Below are 15,457 nucleotides of genomic sequence, written 5' to 3'. Positions count from 1 at the left end.
GGTGGTGTTTTGGGGCATTTTATTGAAGCAGCCGATGAATTAAGTAACGTCGGTAAGAGATCAAAATACGCTTTCAGTACTTATATTTTATGGTATTCCCATTATAACATAAAGTTATCAGATGTGTTAGACAAGTATGGCAGATGGTAAACGTTATCATCCCCAATACTTATCCCTTCGGTATATAGACTCGCCCATGACTCTTCACAGCTGAGAAGGTCAGTCAGATCTGACGTCACATATGTGACAAAATGGCGGCAGATTTGGCATTTTTGTGAAGTCTGGACTCAATAATTCACAGGAAAAACGACCAAATCGATGGAGTTTATCATTTTTCGAAATGGCCGAGCCAAAAAGATTGGAGTTTAAGACGATTACACCAACACAAAAGCCGAAGAAGAAATTGTCGTACCCGCCAGCAGATCGTTTCTCGCTGACACTAACTGATTCGACCGAGACGACTTGCCCTGAGTTTTCCTATACCGAATTAGTGAAAAATGCTGTGGTAAGTTCATCTAAACTACACCAAAATGTCGCAAGTTATAGTGTATTCTCTGTCCTTTCAATTGGTATATTGTACTGTATGCATGTACCTTCAATCTTACATGTTTCGTAGGGAATTCCGTCCATCCCCTGTCATGTTGTAAGTCGACATTTTCTATCCCTGTTCATGAATTGGATGATAAAATGTGCTTGAAAATGGCCGAACCTCGGCTAGTAGGAGCGATAATGTTCTCAAGTTGCATAGAAAACAGGCAGATACTATGCTTCGCCATTTTGAACCACCAACCCTCAACTACAACAGTCTGGGAAAATTTTACAACTTAACGCTCTCCCACACTCCCTCCACTGGTCACACTGTCACTTTTATAACAGCATCGGTATATGCTCAATCGTAACTTTTGGACGAGTCAAATTTTGAGACGTCTTTTCATCGAGATGTGCGTATTTTTATTGAAAAATTGTTAAATTGTGAAGCTAAGCATAACCCACAGGGCAGGTTATTTGTCGACTGCCATGTTGGGCCCGAGCTAGGACACGCATGCACATTTCGTCTGCCAAGGCTGGGTTGGCAGGTTGGGAGATTTTCATACATTATGCAGCGCTACTTTTAGGCGGAAACAGGCATAAGATGTTTTTGATCAACTTTATTATTTGTGTTCGGGAAGAATTGGAGATAAGGGAACAGACATGTACATTTTGGTTAACTGACATCACGTGATAATATTTTGTGTTGAAAGTTTAATTTTCTTTCTAAAGTTGTAAACTTCGCTACATTCAGCTGCATGTCATTCGATGTATTGGATTATATTAGCCGTGTCAAGCTCTGGTGTCGTGGTTTGGGGTTATATATTATCAGGAGGCTAAAGAGTTTCTGTAATTACATATTTGAGAATGATTGATAAATCTAATTTCTGTTGTCATTATGCAAATAAGATCGATCGTATGGGTTTGCCCACGTGAGGGAAGAGACTAAGTAGGTCAAGATCTATTTTTAGCACAGTTGTCTATGCATTGATACCGACGCTTCCTTGTGTTGAAAACAATGCACTCGCGTGCGTTATTGATGATGGTTGATTTTCACGATCTTTTGTAAGTAAGTTATTGATTTTATTGATTGATTATTGGGTGATTGGGTGAACTTGACAGCGGAAGGTCATATGATGGGCCGTTTTGCGCATGTGGTGTGAGTTGGTGTTAGCGGGCGGGTCTTGAGTTGTGTGTTGGGGGTTTGACTGCGCTGGGGATGTCTTCGCGTGATAGATATGAGCGCGCACTGCTGCCCCTGGGTAGCGGGTGGGTTAGCATGCGCGTCATTCACGCCGGAGCGCACATGCACGCGCGTTAGGTTACACGTGCGGGAAAGTGGAAAATACAGATTTTACCGGATTTTTGTTTGGAGATGTGTTTGAATTGATATTTGAACGGGAATACATGCACTTGTGTCCTGATTTCCAAGTATATTTGTTATTTGGAACATATTCTTGTTTTGGAGTGACGCAATCTTAATAAAGTTGAACTTCACGATAGATTTCAATTGAAACAGTTCAGGTCCTTATTTAGAAATATTTGTTCCACAGTATGAATATGATGTTTAATGTGAAATTTAGAGTGTGAATTTCGTGAATAATTGTTTGGCAAATAATCGTAAAACAATCTCGAAATTGATTAATCTATCCTTGTACACACTTGAATTAAAATTTGCCTATTGAAACTAAAGGCTTTCTAATAATGAGCTATAATCTTTTGCCGAAAACAAGGGTAAATATTTTATTTTTCTGACTGAATAATACATTATTTCACATTGAATAAAGATTTCTAGCACACCTGTCAGTGTCCTGTTATTTGTAAGCAGGTGTAGTTATGTTATGCTGTGTTAGCAGGCTTGTAATTTGTGTCTATTCAGTGTGCTGCCCAAAGTGTCTGACGTTGCATAAGCTCGCAAGAGTGATTTACATGTCTACAAGTCAATTCACTTCAGTAGAGTTTGTGTAGGTAGCGTAGGGTGTGTGAGTCCCTGACATTATGGACACGTGTGCCACTTTTCTACGTTCTTACAGGGGTAATGAGAGTTGGAAAAAATGAGTGAATTATGACGATTCTATAAATGTTATCTCTATGCTGGCTGGGAAATGTTAATTTCTACACCATTTTCTCTGATAATCCTTTAGTCTGGTCACTTTAGGGGAGGCAACTCTATTGCTGTCTTAGTTTTGGATATTATTGCTGAACAGCTTGTATAATGTCACAAGAAAGTAAACATTTAGACCAAAGTTATTTTCATCAGCACTTATGTGTTATGGTTTATAATTTATCATCCAAAACTGGCTCCCACAGGAGTTACCCTTGAGTGGAATCAAGCGATATCTACATTGTAGATATCGCAGCAATGAAATTGCATCACAATGCTTTGCAGAACATTGTGACGTTATTGGTTACCATGACATCACAATCAAATAACATCACTGATGGCTTTGCTACTGAAGCTGTTAGCAGTACTTTTTACACTAAGACACTGCTTATTATTTTTTTTAAACTGAAAATGTTGATAGAATGATGTTGGATGATAAATAGAATCTCACGTTTGTGTCTTTTGATATCAAATATATCAAAACTCTTCGATAAAAACTCCTTGGCAAGATATTGCTTGATTGAGATTGCAATCCAGTGAGATATCATAACAGTAAATTGCAGCACAATTCATTTCAGATCCTTGTGATGTAATCAATTATCATGATGTCACAATCGAAAGACATCACTTAGCCCTGCCCCTGAAGCTGTTTAGCTGAACTTTTTACACTGGACTTAAGTTCTTACTGTTCACAAACTGAAGAAAATGGAAGAATGATAAATCAAATCTCACCCTCACATCTTTTGATATCAAACATATCAACACTCGTTGATAAGAGTTTATAAATTCTTAATGGGAGTTTTAAACGTGTAATAATATATTTGATATCAAAGACGCTGGTGAGATTATATATATATATTTCAGGATCTGTGCTGAACATTGTTGAGACTACTAGCCCCAACCTTGACCTTGGCACCATTTTCAGTATAATTAAATGTTCTATCTTTACTGTTATTAACTGAGATTACTAGTCTGAACAGAATTTTACTGGATTCGAGCTTCGAACTAGTGTCTACATTTGCAGGCTGTTATTGTCTCTACCCTTCACTTATGATCCGATACAGTTTTGCTGTCTATCTACTGGTAAAAGTGTTAGTCCACAAGCTAATTTCACTAGTCCTTCCTGAAGTTTAGCCCCAGACTAGCAGACTTGTGATAATTTCGAACCCTGAAATTAAACATAATCAACAAACAAACAAACAACTAAACATTAGTCAAGCTATATCTCAGATATTTGTCAGAATATTGACTCCTGTCAGGTCTTTAATTTACAACATTGTTTTAATATATATAGTTAGGGTAGAGATGGTGGAGCTTTGGTCACTATATGAAGTACTTCCAATATTAGACGGTGCAAAGTATGTTTTGGAGTTGACTCGCCCGAACTTGTCATCCTTTTCTGACAATTATGGGATCAATATAATATGGACATGCATTATTATTTAAGAGCTGACTAGACAAGACAATTTTACTCAACTTTGGATTTGTGACCATGCTCAGCAGATTTCTGTGATGATTGTTGTTCAGCACACAAACACTATAGTGTAACAGAAACAATTAAAAAATTGAAAACAATTAGAGCATACTGCCCTAAAACTACTCATGTCCCTGAAAACAGACCTAGGTACATGAGTATTCACAGAATCGGATACCATGATAACACAGAGCTCATGATCATGATGATATTCTTAGCGTTTTACAGTAATTATGGAGAATAGTGTTATGAATGTTGAATCACATCTATGTTCATGTTCATGACTATATTTTGCTCGCCATTCATACTAAATCACAGGAAGAAGGCTGTGTGAAGTCCTCTTTTAGATGGTCAAAAGATGTCAAATTTACAGCTGCAAAAATGTAGCTTTGATTACTCCATATTACATTCTCTACATTCCGTAACTAATTTCACCCAGTGACTAAAGTTTGTTGGTCGGTTGGTTTGTTGTTTAACGCCGCAATCAGCAATATTCCAGCTATATGACGGCGATCTGTAAATAATCGAGTTTGGACCAGACAATCCAGTGATTGATATCATGAGCATGGATCCACACAATTGGGATCAATGACTTGCATGAACCTAGTCAGCGAGCCTGACCACCCGATCCCATTAGTCGCCTTTTACGACAAGCATTGTCACCTTTTACGGCAAGCATGGGTTGCTGAAGACCTATTCTACCCCGGAATCTTCACAGGTCCAGTGACCAAAGAGGCCAAACACGAGGCACCAGAAACAGAAAGGGATCTCCATGATGTTGAGTAAATAGACATTACATCTATGTTGCCTGTTCCAGAGTGATCACCTTATCAGTTTAATAACTGTAGTATCACCAACACTACTTTTCAAAGAAGAGATGTTTACTCTCAATAAAGCTCTACATACGGATGATCAGTAAATTTACATTTTCCTTGTGAAAACAGTATGGTGACAAAATTGCCGTAAGGTATCGTAATTTACTGTGCTGAGTTGCATTGAAACCCTATGATTGTCGCTTCAAGTTTCAAGTCTCAACTGAAAACTGTTCAAAGCAGCGTTAATCATCACTCACTCCTCGGGGGAAAATACCGCGAGCCCAGGGCTTGTAAATAATCCTGGGGGCTAGTACAAATTTCATAATTTCCCCATTGTTTTAACAGTAGAAGTACATTTTATCTTTACCCTGGCTAGTGAAGCTTTTCAGTTTAGTTCTAACCCTGCTCCTCATGGTCTATTTATAACATCAAACTTGAATAAAAGACTTTTCAAAACACTGGTCAAAGGCAGTGTAACACCCTAGTATTTCCTTTGATGCTGAACCAGTGACAGATATGCTTTTCACCAGAGAGATTGTACTAAATAGGACTCAGTACATCATTTCTTTGTCATCAGTGTAGTGGTTGTGGGATATAGAAAATGAAAAAGAACCCTACAGAGAAACATAATTGCACGTAGCCTGTTGTTCAGATGACATAATGTTATCAATATTTTATGTCATAAACAATGGATCAGTCGTACGTGCAAATATTCAAGAGATATTACGTTCGGTATGTCTACCCTAACCGGTAATATAGCCAATTTTCACACAGGATGGAAGTGTTACATGTATCATGTAAAATATAGTGAAACGGGCCCTCGCACCTTTGCCAGAATTGTGGGTAGGTTTTGCCTCTTTAGAAATTCTACTGACTGGAATTTAAGGTCATTGAAATGTGTATTTGGGTTTGGGGAATAAGTTGACATTATTCACATCTTGTTTTCGGCTTTTCGCTCACCTGATTGAAATTCAAGTGACCTCATGTTGTGGCATGTTTTCCATTGTCTGGTTGTGTGTCTGTTGTTAATGTTATATTTTCAACTACACGGCCTATGAATCTGAAACTTTGGATGTCTGATCCCAGCTATCGTGTCTCAGCTATGTCTGCATTATTATCATATTTTCTTGTGAGTTATTTACACTTAGGTACAATACACACCCCACATTCTTGGGTGCAAGTTTCAGGGAAAATTGCCATGTTGTATATAATGCGCAGTCAAACACTGCATCGTATTGCTTCAGATGAACAAACAGGATAAATTTGGTCAGTAAAAATGTAAACTTTGTGATAAAACATAATGACTTGAAATTTCAACTGATTTCCTGTTATGCTTGGAATTTGTTCAAGTGGAGATGTTCAGATTATCATATGATGAGAGCTTGAAATAACAAGCTGTAAACACATTTTCTCCTGTGATACCAGGGATTCAGTTTAGATATACATGTACCTTACCATGCTTACAGGGTTAGAAACTAACAGTTTTCCTCCACTATTCCTTATAATGGTAACATATGGCAAAACCCTTAAAAAGGGCACATTCCTACTAGTCCTTCTGATACCTTTACCATTGGGCAGTTTGGCAAGGGCTATAGGACTAGTGCCAATTTCTAACGCTGCCTTGTATAATCATTAAAAGAATTTTATTAGAGTCATCAGTAGAAATAATATCTGAAACTTTTATTGTATGAGGAATAGTTCCTTTTGTTATATATTCGCTGCAAGAAAAGATAGGCAAAACTGATCTTAGATGTATATTACTGTTTTAAAAAGAATTAACAGATGGTAATCGATTGTTCGAAACTGGCACACATTGTTATTGTCCCAGGTTCCATATGGCACACATGGAACAGTAGATTTCAAGGTAAAGGTCACCTATTCTCAATATCTTGTATGGCCACCATTAGTCCAAACTGACAGGCATCATCATTGTCCCATGGAAGCAATCAGATCCCAAATTGTGGCGAATGTTCACCCACTCTGCTTGCGGTGCTTGTGTCAACTATCAGAGGTTCTGTGGTTGTTGCTGACATGCTCGGAGTCATGATCAAGTGCTTCTGATAAATGTTTGATTGGATTTAAATCTGGAGACCTGGAGGGCCATGGCAGGACCTGGATGTTGTGAAAAGGCTGTTGTCAGTCTTATCGTGTGAAGTTGTATTTTGGGACGTGACGGAGTGAAAAGGAGATATTTCACTAGACACATGAAATATCCTCTATTTTTGAAATGTGTGTACATCCATTCTCTGACAGTAAAATTTTGTTTCAAGGAATCAATCTAGTGGTAATCTTGTCATGGCTGCAGTAAATAATTGAGTTGGTGCGATCAGTTGACACATGATTTCGACAAGGTACACAACACCACACCTGAAGACCTATACCTGGATTTTCACGGGTCAAATGTTGTAAACATGGTAAAGTTTGCAGGTTTGAGACAGATGAAATTCCGGAATGAGTCGTGACATTTCCTTGTGGACTATTATTGTAACACTAGATAAATGTCTGTGTTTGAGATCATTTTGGGACTAGTGAAAATATACGTTATTTTCTTATCCCGAATCTGTGCTTGTGGTCAAAGCATATCACCTGACTGATGGTGTATTGTACAGGGTTTTCAGACTGGTCAGCGTTAGAAATTGGCACTAGTCCTATAGTCCTTGCCAAACTGCCCAATAGTTAAGGTATCATAAGGACTAGGAAGTAGAAATTTGCCCTTTTTAAGGGTTTGGCTATATGATATCATTATAAGGATTAGTGGACTAAATGTTAGCTTCTACCGCTGCTGGTTCAATTTCAAGGACTGAGGCTGACAGTCATCCAAAGTGTCCTTATGATTTTTAATTTTTTTTTATATTGATGGAGTAAAATGTCCTTTCAAACTTTGCTACCTTGAGAGCATGGATTATTGTTCATGCTATGTATTACTGGTTTGCCTGGTCTTGGTACATTCATTATTCCACACTCAACATGATGGCAAACTTTTTAACATTCTCTCATGACATGATCATGTTTATGAAAATTTGTCACTTTTTTAAAATGTTGATTTCCATGGAAACAAGAAAATTGAGCTGAACTGATGCTGACAGTGGGATAAATATTGAATACAAATATAATATTGCGAATTTGTGTAAGTCGATAAACATAATCTTGCGTGAGTACAATGCATAATTGCATCAGCTGGCCACTAGTGAGCCTCAAAGTCACTCTCTTGCCCAAACGATACTATCTACCAATGCTGTGTCAGAAATTGGCTCTAGTCCTATAGTACTTGCCAAACTGCCCAATAGTTACGGTATCACCAGGACTATTGCTATTTCCAGGGTTTTGCTATATGTTATCATTATAAGGTCTGGTGTACTAAAACTGTTAGTTTCTATCGCTGCAATGATTTGTTAATCCTGAAATTCCTTAATCTGGCATTTGGCATTGAAACAAGGACTGGTCAGCTTGGAGTATAATGTTTCTGAGTGAGGGTATCCATATTAAACTATGGCATGTCATCTCAGTGGGCAAGGACCCCGACAGTAATGTCTGTCTCCCTCCCTCTTGCATGCATCCATGCACACATGCTTGGGAGCTCTCGGCTCCCTAGGACTTCCTTAATTTCAAACACTGCATATGTAATACTTCAAGATTTCACTTCAAATAATTTTCACCCAAACCTTAAATGTACATGGGGAGCCGTGTAAGACTGAAGTATCATTTGTGACCAATAATTTTGGAACACTGGGATGTCTTTAATTATGAATGACACTTTCATGGCTTTGTTTTGAATTCAGCGTGAGAAAGAGCGTGGTGGTGGAGACCCTGACAACCCATTCGGTGACGATGATGATGCTGACAAGATGGAGGCCATTGCCAAGGCATTTGAAGAGAAATATGTAGGTTAAGTGTGAAGTTAATACTGTTTGTATTGATCTTCACACACTGAAATAGACAGTGAAATTGTGGATGCAATTAAAACAGAAATATTTCATATCACAAGTACAGTTTGACTGGTCTCATAACAAGGCAAGGCCTTTCCTCATAGCTGTTAGTTTCAGAGATTTCTTTTATGATGTTTTCTAGACACAGCATTGCAGGTGGAAGCTGGTGAAACACCTACCATCCAGATTTATTAATAAATAATAGTATATGTATATTTTCTCACTGTTACTATTCATGTTGAAATTGAAGTGGAATCAATGTTTGTTCACTAATTCCTCCTTGTTTAAAATATTAAGTATATTTCATGAACATATATGAACTAATTAGATGTAACTTTTGTCAGACATTGAACACATACGGTGGCCCATATCCATCACTGGTGAGATCATTTTCCCCAGTAAACCTCTATATTTTATCTCACCGCCAGATAAAATATAGAGTCATACAGTGAAAAATGATCTCACCAGTGGAGGGTATGGGCCACCGTACACACATGCCTTGCATCAAGCATTGTCAGTGGCTTATTGACTCTGATTGTGTGATTGTCTTGGCAGATTAAATTCTTGTCACAATGAGTGGCTGACAGATTAGATTTTGAGATGAAATTTTTGACAACTAATAAGACTAAAATTTCGATTTTCAACTTCTAACTTCAATTCACTTCTCCCAACTTTTGCGGCCATATATTATTATCTGGGGATTTTTACAATGAATACATGCAAGTGTTTCTTGTAGTTTTCACTCATGAAAATTTAGATTTCTAATTTGAGAAAGATATGTTGGTAAATGAAATCAAGTAATATCAGGAATGTTATGTATTGATAATTTTTTAAGACAATACTGTATCGATAGAAATTTATGCATATCTATACTCACTTAATTAATCACTGCCACAGAAATGTTTACTTTTATTAAGATTACCATGGTTAAAATGGACAATAAGTACAGAGAAAATTCAACTAAAAGAAATTCATGGATCAGCCTAGTTCTTATTTAGCATGAAGTTGATTAATTGTTGGTCTACATAGGTAATTTTTACTAATTTATGTGAATACATCTACAGAATAATTATTTTATTAGTAATCGATTTATATCGTGATACTTGTAGTCAATATATCAAAACTAACATTTCCAATTAATGACACCTCCTAGTAATACTTCCTGTTGTCTGACGCTATTGCTGTCCCAAGTCTCCAGTTTGTCCAGATGATTGACAAGCCACTGCATGCAATATAGCTGGAATATTGCTGACTGAAGCATGTCACAACATTTGATAGACAGTTCATATAGTGGAATACTTCTCTTTATCTAGCATCAAATGTCATTCAGCAGATTTAACTGGTAATTGGTTTTTACAGGGTCCGAAAGTGAAAACCAAGAAAGGTCGTCCAAGCGATCGGCTGCGTGACTTGGTTGACCTTGGTGACGGCTATGATGAGACAGATGCTTTTATTGACAACTCTGAAGCTGTGAGTATTACCATCTGATTAATCCTGTCAAGAAGTATAGAAAAGGGTGGGAATGATGTGTGATGCTAAACTCACTGACAAGCATTCCAATTGTTTATACCCACATGGAAGGCGGAGTCATGGTTTTGGATTGTGGGGTCTTAGGACTTGCAACTGACTGTGGAGAAACCTTTGATAGTGGGTTTGAATCCCATATTTCCCTTACGTTATGTTTCTCATTTCTGTTGGGAGTACGGATGGCCAATTCTCTGCACAGAGCTGTGTCCGTTGGGCATGCCAGATACCAATGATTGTGGGTTCAAATCCCTGTTCGCCCCATTTATATTTCTACTTTTGTCAGCACCATATCTGTGCCCGTGGGCTTCAACAAAGTGGTAAGCATCTTAGACCTGAATCACCATGGGCTTTCCTCCCAAATCCAACTGGAAAACTGATATAGCTGAAATATTGTTTAAAAAGTTGTTGAACCAAACTCACCATGCTCACTCAGTCAAACCCCACAGTTACTTGTTTATTCAGGCAGAAGAATCACATGTTGCCTCATTAATTGGACTGCCCTCACTTGTAATCTTACATTCGAGCATCTGGAACATTGTCTGTTGGGAAGAGTTGTTCAGCAAGCTTACTCAACACAGGGATACCTTGGATTCCAAACCCAAATCATTGTTTTGTTTAATATTAGGAAATTTTTAAGTTTTTATTTTCTGAAGTTCAGAAGTGTCTCACCGTATTCATAGAATTGCATTCTCTGCAGTAATCTAAAACTAATCATGCCCGCTTAGTTCTTATTTTGACCAGGGAGCCAAGTGCCTCATAACATAAATATATTTGGAGCCAAATGTAAGTCCTAGGAGCCAATTGTAAATCTTAGGAGCCAATTGTAAGTCTGAGGAGCCAACCTTTCTTTCAAGGAGCCAGACTGACTCAGTGACAGTTTGAGATTGGACATACACAGGTTTTTAGGGGCTTCATTATGTGAACTTTAAAGATGGGCATTTGATTGTGCATTTAATAATAATGTAAGTATTTACTTTTTTGTAAAGTATCATTTATTAATAGCGTAACTGAATGCATGAAGCCATCAAAATGTTCATTGACAGATGATAAGTGTGATTATACGAATTTCATTGCAATCAGGGAACTGGTAATCGAGAAAATGGCGCAGCTTCAATAAGATTTAAGTTTGTACTGTCCTATCCAAAATAAGTACTGTCTAAACATGATTTTTTTCTGTATTAACATGAATTAATACTGTATTAACATGAAATAGTACTGTATTAACGTGAATTAGTGCTGTATTAACATGAATTAGTTACCCGTGAAGATCTGGGATAGAACAGGGCCTAGATTTTCGAAACGATCGTAGCCCTAAAATTATCGTAAATTTGTCGTAAGGAAATTGTAGGCTATCGTAGCATATTTTCGAAACTATCGTAGCCCAAAGATATCTTAAGATTGTCGTAAATCTAAGATAGCCCCATACCTGTTGTAAGTTTATTTTATCCTCATCCAAGATGGCAGCATACTTTTCCATAGATATTTTGACAAACCATTAGTCTGCTTTACGTTCAAACATTGACATTTCATTTTGTAAAACTGAGTGATTCAAATTGACACTTCGAAAATACAAAGAATGCATCAAGGATTTCATGCCAAAATGTTCTTAATCCCGACAGTGATCCACATAACTGTGGAGTCAATAGCTTACAATATATTTCTATCCGAGTCCATGCTGAAGAACTGTGAAACAACATACCTTTTTGATAGTTTGGGAAGGATAAAAACGGAAGGTGTCGGCAGGCTACAGTAATGACCGTGACCTTATTGATAACTCAGGGGGAGCTAACCTTAGTTTAAACTATAGTTGAGAGTGGTTTCCCTTTGTATTCGCCCGGGACACCTAGGCCTTGCTTAATGTTACAGTTTTCATAAAGCGCAGAGTTCCGCTGTTTTCTATTTGCTGGATCGCATTTGTGTAAATGCTTTAGTCTTTATTTTATATAGCAGTTTATAAAATTATATCAATATACATTGGAAAGAAAAAACCCATTAAGGTTTCGCATAAGTTTTTACATCTAAAATCGTGTGGGACGGGTGGTTTTAATAACTGAATTTTAACTATACAGTGTAGTATTTATAGACTTAACAAGGAAATACATGTGATCTAAAATTTGTATACCATATTTAATATTTTTCTTGCAAAAGTAATTATAATTATTGGTTTCGTTTTAAATTCAATACCCAAGTTATCTATGTCCTCTTGAAAGACAAATATTTGATACAAAGTGATTAACAAACTGTCTGTTGAACAATTGCATTCTTTACAAACAGGTGATTAACGGCATGTATTCCATTAAATATAACAATTTACTGAAATTTTGACAGCAAAAGTTAAGCATAGAGTTTCGTATCGACAAATTATATAAAAAATTTGTTCCCATGCTCGTTTGGGTTATCGTCAAAATGTAGCATAGATTGCACATTGTCCAAAATTCACTTTCCAATATATGTTCTCAGAAAAAAAGTTACTGAATGAAATTTACTGATCAATATAAAATACACATTTTCAACACAATAATCTTTGCATTCAATAAACCGGTTTTAAAATGTTTTGAACTTTTTAGTATTCAAGTCTACATCTTCCGGTTTTATCTTAAAAAAAATATAGATATACTTGAGACAATAAAATCGTTGTAACGTATAGGTTCAACGGACAAATATTAGTAAATGATCCTCAGCAATTCTGTTCGACAAGCCAAACATTGAACTACGTTCTGGAACAGATACGACACATACAAGGTATTTCGCTCCTCAGCCAGATTTAATTGAAATCAGACAAATCAGTTTATTATCTCTACTTAATCTGAAAGGATAGAAAATGACTACCTAGGATGTATGTTCACGTTAACTTGTGGCGTGTTCCATGAGACAACATGACTTGACAATTCCTAAATTATCTCCCTTTGCGAACGAAAATTAGTGTCATCTTTACATTTGGAAAAGAATTATGGATCGAGATAGATAAAAAAAATAATTTCATCATCTAAATACTAATAGCTTGATATTGTATTTAAGTCCTTGGTTAATTCCTGAAATATATTGGATACATAAATAACAAAACAAACTTAACAAGCTTAGATTGTCTTAAAAACTTGCTTGTGGGTGCGCTGCTTCCTGAACAATTTTTGTGTTGAGTGTTTCCACGTATAATGTTGGTGTTTACACTAATATAAACTTGACTTTTGACATAAACACAAAATATAGAGTATACATCACTTAACATCAGACTTGAACACGCATGTTAATGCTGAACGCATATGCTGTTCGATCAAAGGTCTCGTCATTGTCATTTAGAATAACGTCCCTTACTTTCGTCCTTGACTTTGTTCGCGATGTGTTTATATCATAAAGTTCTGTGCGCTCACGAAAGGACCATTTGAAGTGAAAATAGTGAAGTATCTTTGGGCACATTATTTCAGTTCTAATAGTTCAAGCGTGGTAACACTAAACTTATTGATTATAGCATTTATTGGTTTTGAAAAATGCTATTGCATGGCACACGAATGCTTTTTGTGTTCGGTTAGTCATGGCATCTTTTATCATAAGAACAAAACCGTCTACATGAAGGACATATGTAGGATTGTACAGAATTTCACTCAAATATGTGCATGTTAAACAATGTGACCTGACAATGTAATCATGAATTCTGTGTCACTTACATGTATCTATGTTGTTGTTATGGTAAGCAGCTGGGAAATCCCCGTGACGTCACTGGGAAACACCCCGCTTTTTCCATCTCTAACACAAATGAGTTCTCTGTCAGAGTTATGATAGGTATCGTAACTCTGATTGATCTGCGACAGGTTTACGGTAGTTTCGAAAATCTATCTTATCTTAACCTTAAAATAACTTATCTTTGAACGTAAGTTGTTAAGATTTATCTTAGCTAAGATCGTTTCGAAAATCTAGGCCCAGGTCTTCAGCAACCCATTCTTGCCATAAAAGGCGACTATGCTTGTCGTAAGAGGCGACTAACATGATTGGGTGGTCAGGCTCGCTGACTTGGTTTAAGCATGTCATCCATCCTAATTGCATGGATCGATGCTCATTAAATCAATCACTGGATTGTCTGGTAAAGACTCGATTATTTATAGACCGCCGTCATATACTGGAATATTGCTGAGTGCGGCGTTAAACAACAAACCAACCAACCAACATGAATTAGCACTGTATTAATGTGAATTAGTACTGTATCAACATGAATTAGTACTGAATTAGAACTTTATTAACATGAATTAGAACTGAATTAACGTGAATTAGTACTGTATTAACATAAATTACTGTATTAACATAAATGAATACTGTATTAACGTGAATTAGAACTGTATTAACATGAATTAGTACTGTTTTAACATGAATTAGAACTGTTTTAACATGAATTAGAACTGTAATAACATGAATTAGTACTGTTCTAACATGAATGAGTACTGTATTACCATGAATGAGTACTGTATTACCATGAATTAGTACTGTATTAACATAAATTACTGTATTAACATGAATGAGTACTGTCTTACCATGAATTAGTACTGTATTAACATGAATTTGGAATGCTTTTGGGGGGCATTTACATTTGGTGTAGACTCGGGCCTGAATATGAGCCCCTGGGCAGCTAGACCAAGATAAGTCCATGATATCGTGATGACACAGAATCAGTGTTTTAAACTTTAAGTCTAACTAAACAATTGAACACCAATACAAATGGAAACATTGTTGCTGTAATTATTATTTTTATAATATATTCTCTGGCAGTCCTCGTCATCAAAAATAAATGTGTAAACTGTTTTTGTTGGCAGACTGGTACTTGTGGATGAAACATTTAGGGAGACAGTTGTCATGGTTATATGAAGCTCAGACTGCAGATAAAATCTATTTTCAGTTGATTTTGACTTGATTGCATAAAATCAATGTGTTAACATCATGCTTTGAGGATTAAGTTACATAATTAATTTTGTTCTGCACAGTGGACCTCCTACATGTCCAAGTCATTAAGTCCTTGGATGTTTGAGGATAAATGGCCACAGTGTTATCTATTTGTCAAAACCGGTGATGCCAATTAGTATAACGTACCCAGAAATGT

The 15,457-nt window shown here is 36.6% G+C and overlaps 1 protein-coding gene across 2 annotated transcripts in view; it reads left to right on the top strand.

Moving 5' to 3' along the window:
• Positions 1–253: 253 nt before the first annotated feature.
• LOC139449439 (ubinuclein-1-like) overlaps positions 254–15,457 on the top strand; it is a 41,974-nt gene continuing 26,770 nt past the window's right edge. For both annotated transcript variants that reach the window (XM_071230835.1, XM_071230834.1), the window contains exons 1-3: positions 254–505; positions 8,701–8,802; positions 10,207–10,317. In XM_071230835.1, the coding sequence (XP_071086936.1) occupies positions 341–505; positions 8,701–8,802; positions 10,207–10,317 (378 nt within the window). In that variant the 5' untranslated portion in view covers positions 254–340. The remainder of the gene's footprint in view (positions 506–8,700; positions 8,803–10,206; positions 10,318–15,457) is intronic.

The sequence above is a fragment of the Haliotis cracherodii genome, unplaced genomic scaffold (genome assembly GCF_022045235.1).
Source record: "Haliotis cracherodii isolate W230 unplaced genomic scaffold, xgHalCrac1.p SCAF_8, whole genome shotgun sequence".
In the NCBI taxonomy this organism is placed as follows: Eukaryota; Metazoa; Mollusca; class Gastropoda; order Lepetellida; family Haliotidae; genus Haliotis; species Haliotis cracherodii.
This window is presented reverse-complemented; position numbering and strand designations above follow the sequence as displayed.